This window comes from Primulina tabacum, chromosome 1, assembly GCF_025594145.1.
Source record: "Primulina tabacum isolate GXHZ01 chromosome 1, ASM2559414v2, whole genome shotgun sequence".
Classification (NCBI taxonomy): Eukaryota; Viridiplantae; Streptophyta; class Magnoliopsida; order Lamiales; family Gesneriaceae; genus Primulina; species Primulina tabacum.
In genome coordinates, this window is record NC_134550.1 from 8,958,230 (window position 1) to 8,978,924 (window position 20,695).

A 20,695-nucleotide genomic window follows, 5' to 3' on the forward strand; every position below is an offset into this window, starting at 1 on the left:
TTTTATGTTGTGATCTTTTCAAGTTGGTTGGGTGCATAATTAACGAGCCAAAACAAATTTGTTCATTTCATGTTATATTTTGTGTCACAACAACTGCTACAACAAGATTCAAACAATGCCAATTTATCATTCTGTTTTGAGAGCTTTTCTATTACTGGTGGTGCACAGGCATTCGCTGATTGATGAATCATTCCTCGGGAGAGAATGGTGACATTATCGGGAGAAAATAATCTGCATGTTATCGAAGGGAGTTTGAGCTGGCGGATATTGAAGACGAGTCGTGAAGTCTACTGAATGTATTCGTCACAGAGGCATCATTAGAAAAAATATGAAGTTTTTGATTCGAATAAGTCTTTATATTATTGTAACAATAACGAAGGTTAGTGGATTTTCTTGATAGTTGAGTATGGCCCCACAGATGTAGGTCAGTTGGACCGAATCACGTTAAAATTGTCTGTGTCTTTTATTTTTCCGTCAGTTTTTTTTTATCAATTGAGTTAATTATGAAAAAATAGGCAAAATAAGAGAAAATCGGATCAACAAGTGATATCAAAACGGGTTTATTATTTTTATGATGATGATCATGGTATTCAGTTTTTGAAGGCAGTTATATCATGGAGAATACTGAAGTAGTCATGGGGAGCATTGTATCCATCGTAAAAGTAGAGAAAAAATATTGTGTGGAAGCTCTCGGTTTGATTTCTGAACTTTTCTTTTTGGTCAAAAGGATGAAAACTATATTTTTGTGAATTTTATTGAATTTTATTTTTTTGATTCTTCGAAAATAAGACAAAGGGAGAGATTTTTAGATGTTATCTTTGGTTGGCTTAAGTTTTTATTTATTTATTAGTTTTTCAAGAAAATATTGATTTAAAGATTTTGGAGATAATGAGATAACTAAAAAAGATATTTTATTGAATATGTATATTGTGTTTATTGAAAATATTATGGAGATAGAAAGATATTATCATGATTTGTATGAGAAGATAATATGCAAGAGTTAAAATTAGCGACGGTTTTTGAATAGGCCGTCGCTAATTGGTTTCAGAATATGGCGTTGCTAATTAGTGACGATTTCATAATAAGCCGTCGCTAATTAACGACGAGTTTTGATTAAACTGTCGCTAATTAGCGCCGGGTTTTGATTGCGACGGTTTTTGACTAAATTCGTCGCAATTTTTTTTACGTAAAATAAAAAAAATTTACTTTTATAATTTAACAAATTTGCCAAAAAAAATTACAATCTAACTAAACTAATAATATTCATAATTTTAACTTACACTTAAAAATTTACCAAGATTTGAAGCGAAAAAGCTTATCCTATTTCGAAATTAAAATAATCTAAGGTACAGACACCACTGCCAGGGGTGGTGAGTCCTGTGAGTAAGTGCAAGCTGGGTCGGGTCCAGGAACTGTGATTGCAGGGTCCGTAAGTGGCAGGCCCAGGGCCTTACAATAAAAGGCGCGCTCAAGTGGTTACCAAGATTCAAGGAACTATATACTTAGCCTGGAGGTCATAGGTTCGAATATTGGGGAGGTACAGACACCACTGCCAGGGTGGTGAGTCCTGTGAGTAAGTGCAAGATGGGTCGGGTCCAGGAACTGTGATTGCAGGGTCCGTAAGTGGCAGGCCCAGGGCCTTACACTATTAGCGACGGTTTGTTAATAAAATCATCGCTAAATATAGCGAAGATTTTTGTTAAAATTGTCGCTAATTTAAACATACGACGGTTTTGATAAAACTGTCGCTAAATATAGCAACAGTTTACAAAAAACCTTGTTGTTTGTCCAAAAAACACGCTAATCCACAATGATTTTAGAAAACCGTTGTCGATTGTCCAAAATAACACGCTAATAGACAACGGTTTATAATTTCTCTTCTCTGATTCGATTTGAATCCTGTTTCGATTGTGGAGGATGTTTGACAGGGTGAATGAAATTGTATGAAGAGGCTCTTCACCTGAATTAAGCCTCGTCTAGATGATTGTAATAACGAGGTGATGGAACTTGGGTTAGGATTTGACTTTTTTAATCTGAATTTGAATTTCTTTGTCAGTTTCCTTTAGTTGAGCGAATGACTGCGTGAAATAGTTATTTTTTTTAAAATATTTTGAAGGCCTTTTCTACCGTAGCATCTTATATGCATCCGAATGCGTATTCAGTTTTTGTACTGATGCGGAAGTTTTCATTTATATAAATGGTGGGTACTGTGAAACTGAAATGTTCATGATATCGTAATTGTTTAATCTGAATTTGAATTTCTATTAGTATGTTTTTTTGGACAATCGACAACGGTTTTATAAATCGTTGTCTTTGACCCTAAAAAAACGCTCGAAGACAACGATGTTGTTTTTGCTTAAAAAAACGCTATACGATGTTAAAAAGTATACGACAACGGTTTTAATGAAAAATCGTTGTCGTAGGTGGGTTGTTGAAGGGGTTTTTTCTTGTAGTGAGACATTTTTCGGGAGGAGAAGGTGAGTTCTTGGGGATAACGATATTTCTTGCATATAGCATATTTTTTGTTGTGAGTTTGTCAAGTTGGTTGGGTGCAAAATTAACGAGCCAAAACGAATATGTTCATTCATGTTACATTATGTGTTACGACAACTACTACAACATAATTTAACCAACGCCACTTTATCATTCTATTTTGAATCTTTTATATTGTTTGTGGTGCACAAGCGTTCACTTATTGATTTTTCATTCACCGGGAGAGGAAGGTAGCATTCTCGGGATAGAAAATCTGCATGTTATCGAATAAAGTTCGATTTGGTGGATATTGAAGACTAGTGGTGCTCGCTAAGTGAAGTCTATCGAATGTGTTCGTCAAAAAAGCATCATTATAAGAGATGGAGTCTTTCATTTAAATAAGTTCCAATAAGATAGTAAAATTATAGAAGTTTACGTAGATGTAGGTCAGTTGGACCGAACCAAGTTAAAATTGTATGTATTTTTTTTGCTTTCAACTGTTTTTTTTTTCAATTGGCAAAATTATGAAAAGTAGGCAATGATATGATGGAAAACAAGCTCTATCAGATAGAGTTTGTTATTTGTATGATGTTGATCATGAAGTTTGATTTTTTAAGACAATGATATAATGAAAAATACATAAGTTGACATTCAGAGGGAGCATAGTATCCATCACAAAGGTAGGGGGAGAACTTTGCTTGGAACCTTACGATTTGATTTCTGCACTTTTTTATTTTTTTCAAAAGGGGGAGAACTATATTTTTTTGAATTTTATTGAATATTATTTTTATGATTCTTCAAAATAAAACGAAGCGGAAGATTTTTAGATGTTAAATTTAATTGGCTTAAATTTTTTGATTAGTTTATCAAGAAAATATTTATTTGTAGATTTTGGATATAATGAGATAATTGAAGAAGATATTTTGTTGAATATGTATATTATGATTATTGAAGATATTATGAAGATACAAAATTATTATTTTAATTTATATGAGAAGATAATATGCAAGAGTTTGAAAAAGTTTGGTCAATCGTGGATATAATGGAGTTTTTATATATATTAGAGTTAATATTCATTTTGAATATTTCCGAGAGTGGCCATGTGTGGATGAGGGAGGCTGATGAGATTTTAATCTCATATATTTCAGATTTGATTTTTTGGTTGTTGTTTTTACGTACTATATTCATTCAGACATATAGCGATTTTTTTTTGTATAGAGCATATTTTGTATTGTAAGCTTGTCAGGTTGGTTGTGGGCAAAATTAACGAGACATAACAGTTCTGTTTATTTCGTGTTGCATTATGTGTCGCGAGAACGTCATTTTATCACTCTGTTTAGAGAGCTTTTTCTATTGCTGGTGGTGCACAAACGTTTACTGATTGATTATTCATTCCTCGGGAGAGAAAGGTGACGTTCTCGGAGAGAACAATCTGCATGTTATCGAAGGGAGTTCAAGTTGGTGGATATTGAAAACGAGTGATGCTCGACAAGTGAAATCTATTGAATGTGTTTTTTATAAAGACGTCATTATAAAATATGGAATCTTTGATTTGAACAAATCACGCCCCGAGACTCAGGATTGACACCAGCGTTGTTTAACAACCACACAATCGAAACAACAAGCCTTTGTAGCAAATTGTAAACCGAAACCAGTTTATATATCATAATTCAAATGTGAAAGGAATTTTATTCCTTGATATATTTTCCTTTTTTATCTTTAATATTTTGCCTTTCTAGACATGAGAATAATCTCGAAATTGATGATATGATCTCGTATAAATTCAATATGTGACATAAGACTATATTTGATATGACTCATAATATTTTTAAAATATGATATCATAATATCTTTAAGATATGATATCACAATATCTTTAAGATATTATCCTTGTTTTAAAAAGAGTTTGTTTCCTAATGAAATTGGGTTTCTATGTTAAATAGGACTCAAAGAAGAAGAAACATGAGAGATGGACGATATAGAGCATAAAACTTTCGGAGAGACAGAGATGCATTTGTACGAAGAAAATATTTTCTGATTGAAGCAATCTCGCGTCGTTGATAAAGTGTTGCTGTGAAGTGCTGACAACATCTGAAGACAACACCTAATCACTGTTTTGATTAGTGCGCTTATTTTTGAAGACTTTTTCACTTCTCAGTTGATGCATCCTATGTATTTTGGTTATACGGTTTGTTAGAGGTTTAGGATGCAATTTGTTACTCGCCTTAATAAGGAAGTTGTTTTATTCTTTCACTAGTATTGGTTTTTGTAAACTTACAAGTTTTTCTAGTGAATTATTTTGCCCTGAGGCACCGCACAAGTATTTTATACTTGTGCATAATTTATCTCTCGTATCTCGTATTGTTATAATTCAAGTTGCGTGTTAGTGTGTTAAACTATAATTTCCGCTGCATGTTGTCGTGGGTGTTACAACATCTACGCACAACACCTACATTCTGATACACACAACACTCACCCTCGTCACATTCACTCTGTGGAAACAGAACTTTCAATTGGTATCAGAGCCTCCACTTGACGCTACTAAGTGAGATCCTGTTTTGTTTTGTTTTCCAGGTGGAAAAGGATCATGGAAGCATCAACAAACACTATTTTTAAACCTCCCGTATTGGATGGATCAAACTATGCATTATGGAAAGTAAAGATGAGGGTTTTTATTAAATCAATTGAAGAAAGAGCTTGGCAGCGTGTACTTGATGGTTGGAGTCCACCAAAGATTGAGGATGCTGATGGAGACACTCGGCTCAAACCTGAAAGTACATGGACAATCGATGAAGTGCAAACGTCAAATTTGAATTCCAAGGCTCTCAATGCTATATTCTCGTCTGTTGACACAAGGATGTTTAATTTATTCACCAATTGTGTGTGTGCCAAAGAAGCTTGGGATATACTTCAGAAACATTGTGAAGGATCCGAGAGTGTGCGTAAAACTAGGCTAAGGATGGTGGCATCAAAATTTGAAAGCCTGAGAATGGAGGACAAGGAGTCTATTCTTGAGTATGATAGCCGGTTGAGACAACTTTCTAATGAAGCTCACAGTCTTGGATATCCCATGTCCAATGAAAGATTGGTGAACAAAGTTTTAAGATATCTACCTGAGAAATTTAATATCAAAGTTTGTGCAATTGAAGAATCTAAAGACACTTCAACAATCAACCTGGATGAATTAATGAGTTCCCTCAGAACTTTTGAGATGAATCTTGATTTACAAAAGAAGGATAAAGGGAAGACAATAGCCCTTGAAGTTTCAACTGACTCTTATGATGAAATCCTTCAAATATCTAAAGAAGTGAATGAATCTGATTTAGGTGAAGATTCTATCTCTCTAATTACTAAAAAATTCGGTGATTACTTGAAGAAAATGAGATAGAAGAAGAAAATTGGACAAAAATCTGTGTTGCCCAATATCACCACTTCTGCAAAAGCTCAAAAGTTTACTCCTATGAAAGGACAATTTCGACCAAAAACTGAATTGCAAATCCAATCAAATGTCAGAAATTTGGACTCGGTACAATGCAGAGAGTGTTCTGGATTTGGACACTATGCCAATGAGTGTGCCAATCGACTTCGGAGAAACAAAGGCATGGCTGTCACTTTGAGTGATGAAGAGTCTGATGATGATCAAGGATCAAATGAATCTGAAAATCACACATCGTTGTTTGCTGTGATCAAGGAGAAGCGTTCAATGCAAATCAATCATTTGGGTGTTGCCACAGGTGTTGCAATACCTGGTCGCAACATCTCTTCAAATTCAGTGTGTCTTAATTCTACAACCCTTGGTGAATCAAGTCAATCTGAAAACCAAGAAGTAGATGATGATGAAGTCACTCTGGAAAGTGTGCAGGCAATGTATGAAGAATTGTATGAAGACTGGATCAAAAGAAATAAAGTGAATGCAATTCTCTCCAAAGAGAACACTGAGCTGAAGTCACAAGTATCACGACTTGAAGTAATCTTAAGCAAGAAAGATATGGAATTATGCAAAGTCAAGGAAGAGCTTGGAGAAGCAACTCAAATTCTTACGAAGCTTAATTCAAGTTCATCCAAACTTGATTCACTCTTGATGATTGGAAAGAATGACAAAGCTGGACTTGGTTATACGAATCACCAGTTTGAAATAGGAGAGTCTTCCAACACTGAAAGAAAACCAACTGTCTTTGTCAAAGGAAGTACTGAAATCTCGAATGCTACATACACTGAAAAAGGTGTTTCATCAAAGAGGCAAATATCTACAAAGAAGTCCAAGTCCAGAAAACGCCACTTTATCTGCCACTATTGCTTTAGACCTGGTCACATCAAACCCTACTGTTTTAAACTGAGAGATGACTATAAAAATGGGAATCTGAACAGGTGTTGCCACAGGTGTTGTACAACACCCGGCGTAACACTGTCAATAGGAAACCATCGGTAAAAAGGGTTTGGGTGCCAAAGGCTAATATTCAATGTTCTGTTATTTATACTTCGTTAAAAACTAACATTGCAGGAATATGGTACTTTGACAGTGGCTGTTCACGCCACATGACAGGTTCTAAAGACTATTTGACTGACTATGTTGAACTAAGGAATGGTCATGTGATGTATGGTGGAGGTGCTAAAGGAAGAATAGCTGGCAAAGGGACCTTGAATGTTGATGGACTGCCTAGTCTACACAATGTGCTTTATGTCGAAGGACTTAACTCAAACTTAATAAGCATAAGTCAACTTTGTGATGATGGTTTACATGTTAAGTTTGATAAAGATAATTGTGAAGTTTTTGATAATACTGATACATGTATTTTGACAGGTACAAGGTTGGCTGACAATTGTTATCAACTTGGAGAGGACCCTGTGTGCAATCATTCAAAAGTGAGTGAACTAAACTTGTGGCATCAAAAATTGGGTCATGCAAACCTCAAGACATTAAAGAACCTTGGTAAGTACGATGCTGTGAGAGATATGCCTAATTTATCCTCTGGAATTCCTTATGTTTGTGGTGCATGTCAAAAGGGTAAGCAAACACGTGTTCCCCATCAAGTGTTGCAACACTTTGGGACAACACGGTGTCTTGAACTCTTGCACATGGATCTTATGGGTCCAATGGAAGTGGAAAGCCTTGGAGGTAAGAAGTGTTCATGTGTTTGTGTGGATGATTTCTCTCGCTTTACATGGGTAAGTTTTCTTAGAGAAAAATCCGACACATTTCCTGTTTTTAAGAAATTACATGCTAAGATTACTAATCTACATGATTTGAGGGTTGGTAAGATAAGGACCGACCATGGTAAAGAATTTGAAAACTCACACTTTATATCATTCTGTGAAAAGAGAGGGATAACTCATGAATTTTCGGCCCCTAAGACTCCTCAACAAAATGGAATAGCCGAAAGGAAGAATAGGACACTGCAAGAAATGGCTATGGTCATGTTGAATTCAAAGAATATTTCAAAACGATTTTGGGCCGAGGCCTTAAACACAGCATGTCATATTTCAAATCGTGTGTACTTAAGGAGTGGTTCTACTATGACATCCTATGAAATCATCATGGGAAAGAGGCCAAACCTGAAGTACTTTCATGTTTTTGGGTGTGTATGTTATGTTTTGAATGACCGAGACCATCTTGCAAAGTTTGACTCTAAAAGTGACAAGTGTTTATTTCTTGGTTATTCATCCAATAGTCGTGCATATCGTGTGTATAATCTCAGAACAAGAACGACTATGGAATCTATTAACGTTGTTTTTGACGATCTTGCAGATCTAACGGGAAAAACAATCGAGGATGATATTGATGGGCTACTGAACATAAGTGAGACACTGCCTAACACAGATGTTGCACCCGGTGTTGTAACACCTGAGACAACACCTGCACTGGCAGAATCAAATGATGAACCAGGAGAGTATACTGAAAATGATGATGTTGTAACCAATGAAGGGATTGATATTCCCAGTAAGATTCAGAAAAATCATCCATCATCTCAGATCATTGGAGAAGCATTTGGAGGAATGCAAACTAGAAGAAAGGAGAAGGTAGATTATCGGAAAATGATGGGTCTAGTATGCATGACTTCCGTATACTCTCAAGTAAGCCATTCTTGTTTTGTTTCGCTCATTGAACCCAAAAATATAAATGAAGCCTTAAAAGATGAATTTTGGGTTGATGCGATGCATGAGGAACTTGAACAATTTGTTAGGAATGATGTGTGGGATTTGGTTCCCAGACCTGATAATATGAATGTTATTGGAACCAAATGGATTTTTAAAAACAAAACTGATGAATCTGGGATTGTTGTGAGAAATAAAGCTAGGTTAGTTGCTCAAGGGTATACTCAAATTGAAGGAATTGATTTTGATGAGACATTTGCCCCTGTTGCCCGGATTGAGTCAGTCCGACTTTTACTTGCTATCGCTTGTCACATGGACATAAAACTATATCAAATGGATGTGAAAAGTGCCTTTTGAACGGCATTTTGAATGAAGAAGCTTATGTAAGCCAACCTAAAGGGTTCGAAGATCCAAACCACCCGAACCATGTCTACAAGTTGAAGAAGGCACTTTATGGACTTAAACAAGCTCCACGAGCATGGTATGGTAGGCTTACTGAATATCTGCTTGACTTAGGCTTCAAACGAGGTGAGGTTGATAAAACCTTTTTTATTCAAAAATCGAAGCATGATATTCTTGTGTGTCAAATTTATGTGGATGACATCATTTTTGGTGCTTCTTCTCAAAAGCATGTTGATGAATTTGTTAAATGCATGTCTACCACATTTGAAATGAGCATGGTAGGAGAATTAAGTTTCTTTCTTGGATTGCAAATTAAACAAATGCATGATGGTATCTTTCTGTGTCAATCCAAGTATGCCAAGAATTTGGTGAAGAAAGTTTCTACCGAGAACACTAAACACATGAAAACACCAATGGGATCGACTGAAAAATTGTCCAAAAACGATGTTGCTGCAGGTGTTGACAACACCCAGTATCGCAGCATCATAGGCAGTCTTCTTTACTTAAGTGCAAGTCGTCCCGACATCATGTTTAGTGTATGTTTGTGCTCCAGGTACCAGGCTGATCCTAAAGTCACTCATTTAAAAGCTGTCAAAAGAATTTTGAGATATATAGCCGGGACAGTTAACTTAGGTTTGTGGTACACCAAAGAAACAAACACAAATCTAGTGGGGTTTAGTGATGCTGACTGGGCTGGAAAATCTAAATGATAGGAAGAGTACCACTGGAGGATGTTTTTATCTAGGTAACAATTTGGTGTCATGGTATAGTAAAAAGCAAAATTGTGTATCTATGTCCACTGCTGAATCTGAATATGTTGCAGCTGCTAGCTGTTGTTCACAACTTTTGTGGATGAATCAAATGATTAAAGACTATGGTTTCAACAGTGACACCTTAATTGTATACTGTGACAATTCAAGTGTAATTGATATTTCAAAAAATCCAGTACAACACTCTCGAACGAAACACATAGACATTAGACATCATTTTATTCGAGATTTGGTTGATAAGGGTACAATTCGAATGGAATTTGTTAGAACTGAGAACCAACTGGCTGATATTTTTACAAAACCATTGGATTTTGAGAGATTTTCCAATCTTAGGAAGTCTCTCAGCTTGTGTGCACAATGATCACTCACGGATGTTGTCCTCGGTGTTACAACACCTGTGGACAACACTCAGCATGCATGTGCATTTTATTTTTAGGATGCTAGACATATTGCATACATCCTGTTTTGTGTGAAGCCTGTACAAGTGAAGGATACTGAATGGTGTGCTCTCAGTTGTGAATCAAACTTTCTATCAAAATTTTCTAAAGTATGGCGTGTGCTCAATCTAAGTCATTAAGCTGTGAGAATGTTCGTGTACCACATGATCTTGTCCAATGTAGAAAATGACTTAAAAAATTCTTGAGCAATAAGGTGAAAAATAGAAAAGAAAAAAAATTGTTGTTTAGAAGAAAATGGAAAAAGCTACCTAGAGGAGTCCAATGAAGACCGTTCTTCTAGTGTGGGAGCTACCACTTCTAATTCAAAATACAGATGGAAAAAGCTACCTAGAGGAGACCTATGAAGACCGTTCTTCTAGAGTGGGAGCTACCATGTCTGAATTAAAAATGTTCAAGAAAGTTTGAGTCCAACTTGTGAGTGTTGCCAAGAGGTGTTGCCAACACCTAAGTACAAGACTGATCACAGTTTGATCACATGCGTGTGCATTTCATTTTTGATCATATTTAGGCATAAATTTAAGTCATTCATACTGCTGTTATGTGAATTCATCATGACCAGTGGGCTATCAGTTTTTAATTCATGAAATACGAAGAAAACCCTAACCGACTTAATTTTGAAATTTCTTGATTTCTAACTGTTTGTGGGGTTAATTCGACGTGGTGTTTTATCCTGCCTGATTTCTTGAAATAATGATGGCACTGTTTCAGAAAGTTACCGTTGGGTGAAAGTAAAAATTGAGTTGAAAAGGTGCTGAAGTTGCGGCTCAACAGAATGTTACCGTTGGAGAGTTGTGCTTAAATAATTAGGAATGGACGAAGAATAACTTTAATGTTTAGTATTTTCCCTCACATTCTAAAATTTCTCCTGCCCTCACTATTCATTGTTTTTGCTTAAAATATCTCTGTTCTTCGCGATTTTCTGTGTCCTTCGAACCGATCTACTTCTTTTGTTCTTGATTTCGCAGATGGCTGGCTTCGATCCTCACGACATTAGGAGTGAAATGGCTGCGAGCATGGGTGGAAAATCACCTGACACAACACCCACAGCCAAAACCAATGTTGAGGGGATGGAAATTGTGGGCGTGTCAGAAGAACCAACTCTGCTGGAAATGATCGCTCCTGGTGAACCTGGGAACGAGATCAATGTCGAGAATCCACCGGATTTTGAAGTCTTGAATAAAGCTTTTCCCACTGCTCCTATGCGCCGAAGGTCAAAGAGACAAGCAGGGTTCGATCCTGACTTTGTTCCAACCAAGAAACCACGGGCATCTACCTCCTCAAATCTTCTGGACCCTGATTTCTCATCTGGAGACGACTCCAATGATGATGATTTTGAGTTGGTGGCTCGCCCCAAACCAACTGTTGCTGCAAAGGAACCTGGTTCTACTTCTGGTATTCAAAAACAAAACCCCATCACAGATACTCAAAATGTTGCAGAAGAAAGAGTTCCTGATGAGCCTGTAGAAGATGAACAATCTCTGGCCGAGTTTCTTGCTCACCTTAAGGAAGAAAAGGCTGCCAAGAAACAAATTTCTAAGGATGATGAATCTGATTCAAAAATGATGAAGGAGTTTGAGCAAAACCGACCTGGAGCTTCTTCCTCTTCATCGTCTGTATCTGACTTTGAATCTGAGGAACAGGGTGATGCTGAATCTGAGGATATTGGCTCTGAAGCTAGTGAGTCTTCTGATGATGTTGCTGCTACTGCTGCCGGTGTTGAGGTGGATGTTGACAACACCGAGCGCCACATTGACTCGGCTGACTATGATTTAAGTAAGTCTTTTTCCCCCAAATTTTATTCTGAGGATGCCTTGGCATTATGGCCGCTGTTTGTTCAGAGAGAGCTGATTGAGGAGAAAAATATTGATGTTAATGCATATGGGAAATACAATTTGATTGAGTTTCTCAAGAACCGAAGGTTGCTATCCACAGTCACTACTGTTATGCCCTACTGTCGCCATGTAGTGTTAGAATTCTACTGCAATCTCCTAGGCAGTGTTGGAGATGAGGAATCAGTGAAGTATGGGAGAGTGTTTGTTCGTGATCGTATCTACAAGTTATCACCTTCTGTGATCAATGCATTCTACAACACTCCGGATATTGAGGAATTTGAAGAGGATCTGGACATAAATGCTGTAACCTCTGTGCTCACTGGAGGCCTGATCAAAGTATTCCCTGATTATCCCAAGAAGTTGAGTGCTGCTAATCTCACTTCTTATTTCTCCGTGCTGCACAAGACATCAATCTGGAATTGGACACCGTCAACCAATTCTACTACTGTGACTAGATCTCAGGCCCTGGTGTTGTTTGCTATTGGTACTGGAAGGGCCTTTAACTTTGGAAATCTGGTGTTCAGGACAGCATTGCAATATGCTGAAGGAGACTTCAAGAAAACAAAGCTGCCCTACCCTTCACTGATTTATGGAATCTTGGAATCTCAAGGTTTCATTAGGGATATTGATGAAGATCATTGCCCTGTCAGAGATCCTCTGAAGATTTCTCCTGCTTATTTCAAAGGCAACAGAAAGATCGATCTGCCTTGGCTGCATTCAAATGTTGCTCCGGATGTTGGCAACACTGATGATACAACATCTGAACATGTGCCTGAGACAGCTGAACAGCCACCTACTGATGTTCCTCCTACTGATTATGTCACACTGTCTATCTCCTACATTCAAGCTCAGATTGCCTATGGTCGACAACATATTGAAAATGCCAAGAAAATCATTGAACATTATGAAAATCAAGTGGCTGACTATGAGCTTCTGCTGGGTGAAAGTGCCCATTCTGGACAAAAAGGGGGAGTAGATACAGATATAGCTGGAACCAGTGGAGCAAAAATGGCTGATGATGATGATAATGATGGCAGTAATGAAGGATAATAAGATTTTGAGTTTTTTTCTCTCTTGATGGTTTTAGTATTTTAGTTGTCCTTTTATTCTCTCTGATCTTTGTCCCTCCTGATTAATGAACTATTTCGGTGTTATGATCTGAATGTTGCAACATCTAACATACAACACCTATGTGAACTGTATTTTTTCATCAGGGGAAGGCTTAACGGCAGGGGGAGTCAACTAAAGTTGGCTGAGTCACTGATTTGCTAACTCAGGGGGAGCTGAGCCGTACAACCATTTTTGGGTTGTTTTGTCCAGAAAGGCAAAAAGGGGGAGATTGAAAGGAATTTTATTCCTTGATATATTTTCCTTTTTTATCTTTAATATTTTGCCTTTCTAGACATGAGAATAATCTCGAAATTGATGATATGATCTCGTATAAATTCAATATGTGATATAAGACTATATTTGATATGACTCATAATATTTTTAAGATATGATATCATAATATCTTTAAGATATGATATTACAATATCTTTAAGATATTATTCTTGTTTTAAAAAGAGTTTGTTTCCTAATGAAATTGGGTTTCTATGTTAAATAGGACTCAAAGGAGAAGAAACATGAGAGAGGGACGATATAGAGCATAAAACTTTCGGAGAGACAGAGATGCATTTGTACGAAGAAAATATTTTCTGATTGAAGCAATCTCGCGTCGTTGATAAAGTGTTGCTGTGAAGTGCTGACAACATCTGAAGACAACACCTAATCACTGTTTTGATTAGTGCGCTTATTTTTGAAGACTTTTTCACTTCTCAGTTGATGCATCCTATGTATTTTGGTTATACGGTTTGTTAGAGGTTTAGGATGCAATTTGTTACTCGCCTTAATAAGGGAGTTGTTTTATTCTTTCACTAGTATTGGTTTTTGTAAACTTACAAGTTTTTCTAGTGAATTATTTTGCCCTGAGGCACCGCACAAGTATTTTATACTTGTGCATAATTTATCTCTCGTATCTCGTATTGTTATCATTCAAGTTGCGTGTTAGTGTGTTAAACTATAATTTCCGCTGCATGTTGTCGTGGGTGTTACAAAACCTACGCACAACACCTACATTCTGATACACACAACACTCACCCTCGTCACATTCACTCTGTGGAAACAGAACTTTCAAAATGAAATAACGATTGTCTTTACAATACCGAAATCCCAAAATAACGGAGTTTAATGCGGAAACGTAAAACTGAATAATAATAAACTTAAACTTAATCTAAACTCTTGAACCATCACCATCCCCAGAATTGTTCGGACTTTTCTTCCTCGAGTTCTTCTTCAAGCTTATCTGAGAAGGGTTGTAAGGGGGTGAGTATTTTAGGAAATACTCAGCAAGTGGGGGAATATCGAGCACAATAAAACAACATGCATAAATTTCGAGATTTTCATGACTCGCATACATACTTCATAACACATGCATAACATTGACCAGCACTGAGATTTATCTACTTTCTATGGTTTACTAATATCAGTCCCTAATTTTTACTCCTCTAAGGGGGCGAGGCCGTATAGCGGTTATATCCCCCACCGCGTAAGGGTACGTCATGGTTGAGATTCTCACCCATATACAGTCGACTACTCACAGTGCTTAAAACCGTGTGACAACCAACACAAGAAAAAGAAACGAAATTTGTACTCGACTATTTTCGAAAACCGAACACACGAAGAAGGCATAATCGAAATAAATTCTTAAAACAACCCACTTACAGTATCTTGGATGCAAAATAACATGGAGTGTACGGCTTGGATTGGATTGCTTCTTGTTCCTCGATCGGGCAGCACTTCGGCTCGACTTTAGGCTAACTTCGGGACGATTTTCGGGCAAAGTTTCGGCTAGGATGGCTGCTGGAATTTTCAAAATTCAGCAAGGGATTTTCGGATTTCTAGTGTGAGGAATGGCTAGGTATGGGGTGGTATTTATAGGGGAAGAGAAGGGAGTTAATTATTGCACTCAAACCATGCTCAATATTGCCTCAAATCTCACAATATTTGACTCCAAATCTCCTTGTTATTAAAGAAAATTCAGCTACCTAATTTGTGAGATTTATTCCTTGATCTCCTTGCTCTCCATTGATTCGAAATTTAGGTTGCTAGGTGGGGAGGATTTTGAGCAATCTTTGATTATTTGCTTCCAAGTGACCATGTATCTATCCATTACAATAATGAGTCATATATCCCAGTGGGAATTTCGAAATCTAGAGTTGTATCCCACCAATCATACATTATTTAGTTTCCTTATGTCTTTACCTTGCACAAATCTTCCATGATCTTGAATTATTTCTCCTAATATTCGAAATTTGCATGCACAAGTGTATATATTATTGACTTGATAATAAAGATTTCCTATCTACAAAATTTTCCAATATTTGTATCTTATTCTAGTACAAGGATCCAAGGTCCTAATTTCCTTGCAAAAGATTAATTATATGGGAAAAAATCCGGTTCTTACTGAAATTATCTTTGCCAATTATGTTACGATTTATTTCAATAATTCAAGTACTGTTTGGTATATGGTATGAGATGATTGAAAGATGATGATGTGTGATATGAGTGCAAAAAATCGATTAGATATTGATAATTTATGAAGTTCGACAAGTATACAGTATTTGATGTGTAGGTTGAATATGATATACTGGTTGAAAAGTGAGTGCAGAAATCAATTATAATATTGTAAATCACACAAGGCAGAATGCTAAGTCTGGTGAGTAATTTTGTTAGCTCAATTGTCTATTAATTTCTTGTAGAATTTACATATTAGTTATACAATGCTAACTTTTCAGGTATCATCTGCTTCACATATATTCATAATCCCACCCGCAGGAGTGTTAGCAAGATTCAGAGGGAAATGCCAACAAATATAATTCATTCTACGCCTACTCCTCCTCTTTTTGCAGTCTTCCAATTGCTTCGTAACTCCTCGATCTTTTGCCGTAATCCTGCAGCTCGGCTATCGGCCAGCTGGATCAACATTAACATGTTATCATGTGGAAAAGATGGATGCCAATGCTGAGCACTTGATGAGATCGATAGAAGAGTTTTTTTAGCCCTTTGGATTCAACTACTACAGCAGAAAGTGGAAGTAGTTCACCTTTATTTGAACAAGTGAAGCTTCAAGAGTACTTACCATGTTCATCATCTAGCAACTCTTTGGTATGTTTTGTTTGCTCTTGTGGAGAATCATTTAGTACACCTTTGCTGAACTTCTAAGTCTTGAATGTAGAATCTTGCACCTACAAAGGGCATAAAAAATGATATATTTCCACAAATTTGTTCAGTACATCGATTAAATTGAAAATATTCCAGGATTTCATCTGCCGTCAAAAGGAAAATAGTGACATTCAAGATAGACTGGAGAATACTTTAAAAGATTTGAGAACTGGACCCGAAAATTATTTGAAGAATCATTGAATCGGTGGAGAGCTGAAGAAGATGCCTTTGATGTTGTGCATAAGGTAAAAAAAAATTATCCTATTGTACTCTTTTAGTCTCTCGTATGTTACATGTGATACGCTTGTCCCACATCTTAAAAATTTAAGTTTTAAAATGAGTTTATAATGGCTTACAATGGACTTCTATAGCAACTTGGATTAATCATTTTCGTAAAGCGAGGACGACTACGAAGTAGTTGCTATAGGGGCCAATTGTCCAGTCACGAAGCAGCGGGCCCGGGCTCGGGACATGACAGAATGGTATCAGAGCCGGTCACCGGCATGGAACACCGAGAAATAAGTGCTATGCGGGGCAAAGTGCTACGTGCATGGGAGCCACCTCTTGAACCTGCGGGGCAAAGTGCTACATAACGGGAGCCACCTCTTGAACCTGTAGGAGCCACCTCTAGATTCTCGGCGCTGGTAGATCGAGGGGTCAGGCCGCGACAAGGACGTCGCGTTCTGAAGGAGGGGTAATTGTGATACCCTTGTCTCACATCTTAAAAATGAAAGATTTAAAATGAGTTTATAATGGCTTACAATGGACTTCTATAGCAACTTGGATTAATCATTTTCGTAAAGAGAGGACGATTACAAAGTAGTTTCTATAGGGGCCCATTGTGCAGTCACGCAGCCGCGGGCCTGGGCTCGGGACGTGACATTACCAGTTATATTTTATATCACTATTACTATAGCCTATTCAAACATAATATCCGCTAAACAATAAGAATCACCGAGCACATCCTTCTGTTAATAAAGCGTATTAGAGCATCTGACTCATTTTTGGTCCTCATGAATTTTAATTGACTCAGAAGAATATTGATAATATGCAATCTTCAGCTCTCATATATCCATATATATATGCATATATACATTGACATATATCTGATCATTGTCATCTTAAGAAAAGTTTCTTGACTTGTTCTGAACCGGAAACAAGTGAGAAAGTTTTTCTTTTTTAATCTCTTGCATCGATAGATCTAACTCACCACACCCTTTTTCAGGTTCAAGCAGCGGAAAGTCAATACAAGGAAGAGATGAGCAGAAGACAACAAATTGATGAGGTATCAACTAGTCAGAACCAAGAAATCCAAATAATGAAAAATCGTCTTGATCAATCTCTGAAAGAACTTTGGCTGGCCTAACAGAAATTACTACAATTTCTGATAAAATTTTCAATCAGTGTTCTTAGGTTTAAATACATTGACTTGAACTGTACTTATGCTTTCAACCGGTTTGATTATCAACCTAGATAGGAAATGAACCTTTCAGAGTATTAACAGCCTAGTAGCCTATACTATGAGAAAACATATATTACTAAACTACTTTATCTGAAAGCTAACATGTTCGAGGGGGTTGTACTAGAACAATTTACATTGTTTTGTTGAGTGTGATTATAATGTTGGTCATTGTAAGGAATCGTGTTGTTCGACAGATACTAAAATTAATAACAATATCATAATCGTTTGTAAAATAGTAAATTTGTGTTTAATCAGAATTAGGTGTTGTGTCAAATGTTGCAACATTTAAGACAACATGCAGCAGAATATTATATTTTGTAACACAAATTCACTTTCAATAAATAGATGGATATGACAAAAAATTAATCACTAGAAAAACAAATCGTTTACAAAAACCAATCACTAATGATTCTCACTAAAATCAATTTCCTCAACAAGTTGAGAAAACAAATGCTTTCTAAAACAAATAACCAGAATAAAACTGAAACAAGAAAGCAAAACGTGTTGCTAAAAGGAGATCCACGAGAAACAGTCTTCGCCCAACTTCTTCACAGATATTGTCCGCAGATGTTCTCAACATTCACGGCAACACCCTATCACAACTCTTCAAAACACAGCACGTCTCTTGAATAAGGTTTTCTCTGAAATTCTGAACGTGCACCCGTGAGTAGATATTGACCGAGGAAGAGAGGGTATCAATGATGTCCTTGGTCTCTTATTTATAGATGTAGAGTTTTACCTCCATAAGGAAACCTATAGTACAATGGAAAATAATAGTTTTATTAGGAAGAAACTCTTTTTAAACACCAATATCATATCTCATCAATAGATAACATATCTTTAAATATACTTGAATGATTATCTCATTATCTAAGAAAGGCAAAATCATATTAAATATCAAACTCAATTAGATCAACAAGGAAACATAATATTAGGAAAATAATTTAAATCAATAAGATATATCAATTAAAATCGAAAATAATATTTCCATTCTATCTCCTCCTTTTTGCCTTTCTTGGACAAAATGAGATCAAACACAGTTATCCTTTTTTTTTTCAAATCAACTCCCTTGAGTTAAAGCATTTCTCTTTGTTTAGTTCAAATCAACTCTCCCTGAGTTAAAGCATTTCTCTCCCCCTGAACAAACTACAGATATAAAAAATGTTGTTAGTAGAGTTGGCAACATTCGGAACAACACATGCACAAACTTTTTGTTATTTCCATCAGGAACACAGTAACACATTAAAAGGCTTACGGACCTAACCAAAAAAAATTACTAAACACTAAAAGAACTAGAAACAGAACAAAAACCAAAACACATTCAATCATCCTCATCCTCCTCTTCATCATCACTGTCATCCTCTTCACTGTCATAATCCTTGGTCTCAGATGGACCAGCAGCTGTTTGATCATCTCCCCTTTTTTGTCCGAGAAAGTTACCTACCTCCAAGATGAGCCTGAGGTCAGCAGCCAATTTCTCATAATATGCCAAGTCTGCCTTAGCCTGGGAGATCTTTTTAAGAGCATGATCAAGGTGAACCTGAACTCAAGCAACGGGAATCTTGACATAACCATCTGTTGGTCGATGAGAGGTCGAACTTGTAGAAAGCTCAGAAGTTGGAGGTGCTGTGGTAGAATTGATCCAGGGAAGGTCAATCTTTTATTTCCCTTGAAGAGAGCAGGGGCAATCTTCAGTAACTCACTGGCATGTGTGGAGTGTTCGGTGATGTCTTTAATGAACCCTTGTGACTCCAAAATGCCATAAATGAGATAGGGAAATGGGAGCTTGGATGACTTCATGCCGCCATGTGCATATTGCATGATGGTATAAAATATCAGACGCCCAAAGTTCAAGCTGGAGGTGCCAATGGCAAAAAGAGTCAGTGCCTGAGACTTAGTGACCACCATGGTGTTGGTGGTTGGTGTCCAGTTGTGAATGGCGATCTTGTGAAGGACGGAGTAGAGAGACGTAAGAGTGGCAGCCGAGACCTTGTCGGGATGTGCAGGGAACTGGCAAATCAGTCCACCAGTCAGGGTGTAAATCACATCATTAAGGTCCGTTGGAGGACCTTCAGCAATAACAGGTGTGCTGTAGTAATCATTGATGATCTGCGGTTCAAAGTTGTATACTCTATTTCGTACAAAAACTCGACCAAATTTGGGCGATCGCGCATCTCTGACGCTGGATGAAAGGTTCGCGTAGAATTCAAGAACCACCTTACGACAATAGGGAAGCGCAGAAGAGACAGTAGAGAACAATCCACGGGATTGGAGAAACTCGATTAGATTGTTGCGAGAAAAAGCTTCCATATCAGCATTTTGTTCCTCAATAAGAGCCCGGTTCGAGTAAAGGTACCAGTTTGAATATGCCTCCTCTGTATAAAACATGTTTTTGAAACTGCTGGACAAATTGTAATCATTGAGATCGATGTTGTCCGAGGAGGTCTCGTCATCTGAAACAACATCCGTAGGAGCAGGAGCATCAACAGGTACGGTATTAACAGAGACGCTGGAGTCTTCAGAAGCAATGGCGCCGGATGGTTGAGTAGCTTGTTGGCTCTTGAGATTGGCCATAAATTGGGCCAAAGTGATCTCCTCATCACCAGGTGGTGAGGACACTGGTGGAGAAGAAGGCGGTGCATCCGTAGCAGAATCGGTGGAGTCACCTGAGGAGTCACTGCTGTCTGAGGACGAAGGAACTCTCTTCGTACGGGCCACAAATTCATAATCTCCATCATCAGAGTCATCACCCGAGGTGTGCTCAGGGTCAGCAAGTGAAGGTCGGCTCGTCCCCTCACCCTTTCGACGAAATCGTTTTAAGGTGGTCAAATCAGGGTTATGCCCTGCCTGTCTTTTGGAGCGACGAACTTGCTGGCGCGGAGGATTGAACACCTGGATTGTTGGTGGATTATCAACATCAAAATCATTCCCAGGTTCACCGGG

General features: G+C 37.3%; 1 protein-coding gene and 1 long non-coding RNA gene across 2 annotated transcripts; both read left to right on the top strand.

Moving 5' to 3' along the window:
* Window positions 1-5,059: 5,059 nt before the first annotated feature.
* Window positions 5,060-5,860, top strand: LOC142504402 (uncharacterized). Its single transcript, XM_075617278.1, has one exon. The coding sequence runs from the start codon at window positions 5,060-5,062 to the stop codon at window positions 5,858-5,860; it is 801 nt and encodes a 266-aa protein (XP_075473393.1).
* Window positions 5,861-16,144: 10,284 nt separating this feature from the next.
* LOC142517740 (uncharacterized) lies at window positions 16,145-17,652 on the top strand. The gene is made up of 3 exons (XR_012813364.1): window positions 16,145-16,233; window positions 16,387-16,535; window positions 17,516-17,652. It is a non-coding gene; the product is annotated as an uncharacterized LOC142517740 (long non-coding RNA).
* The last annotated feature ends 3,043 nt before the right edge of the window (window positions 17,653-20,695 follow it).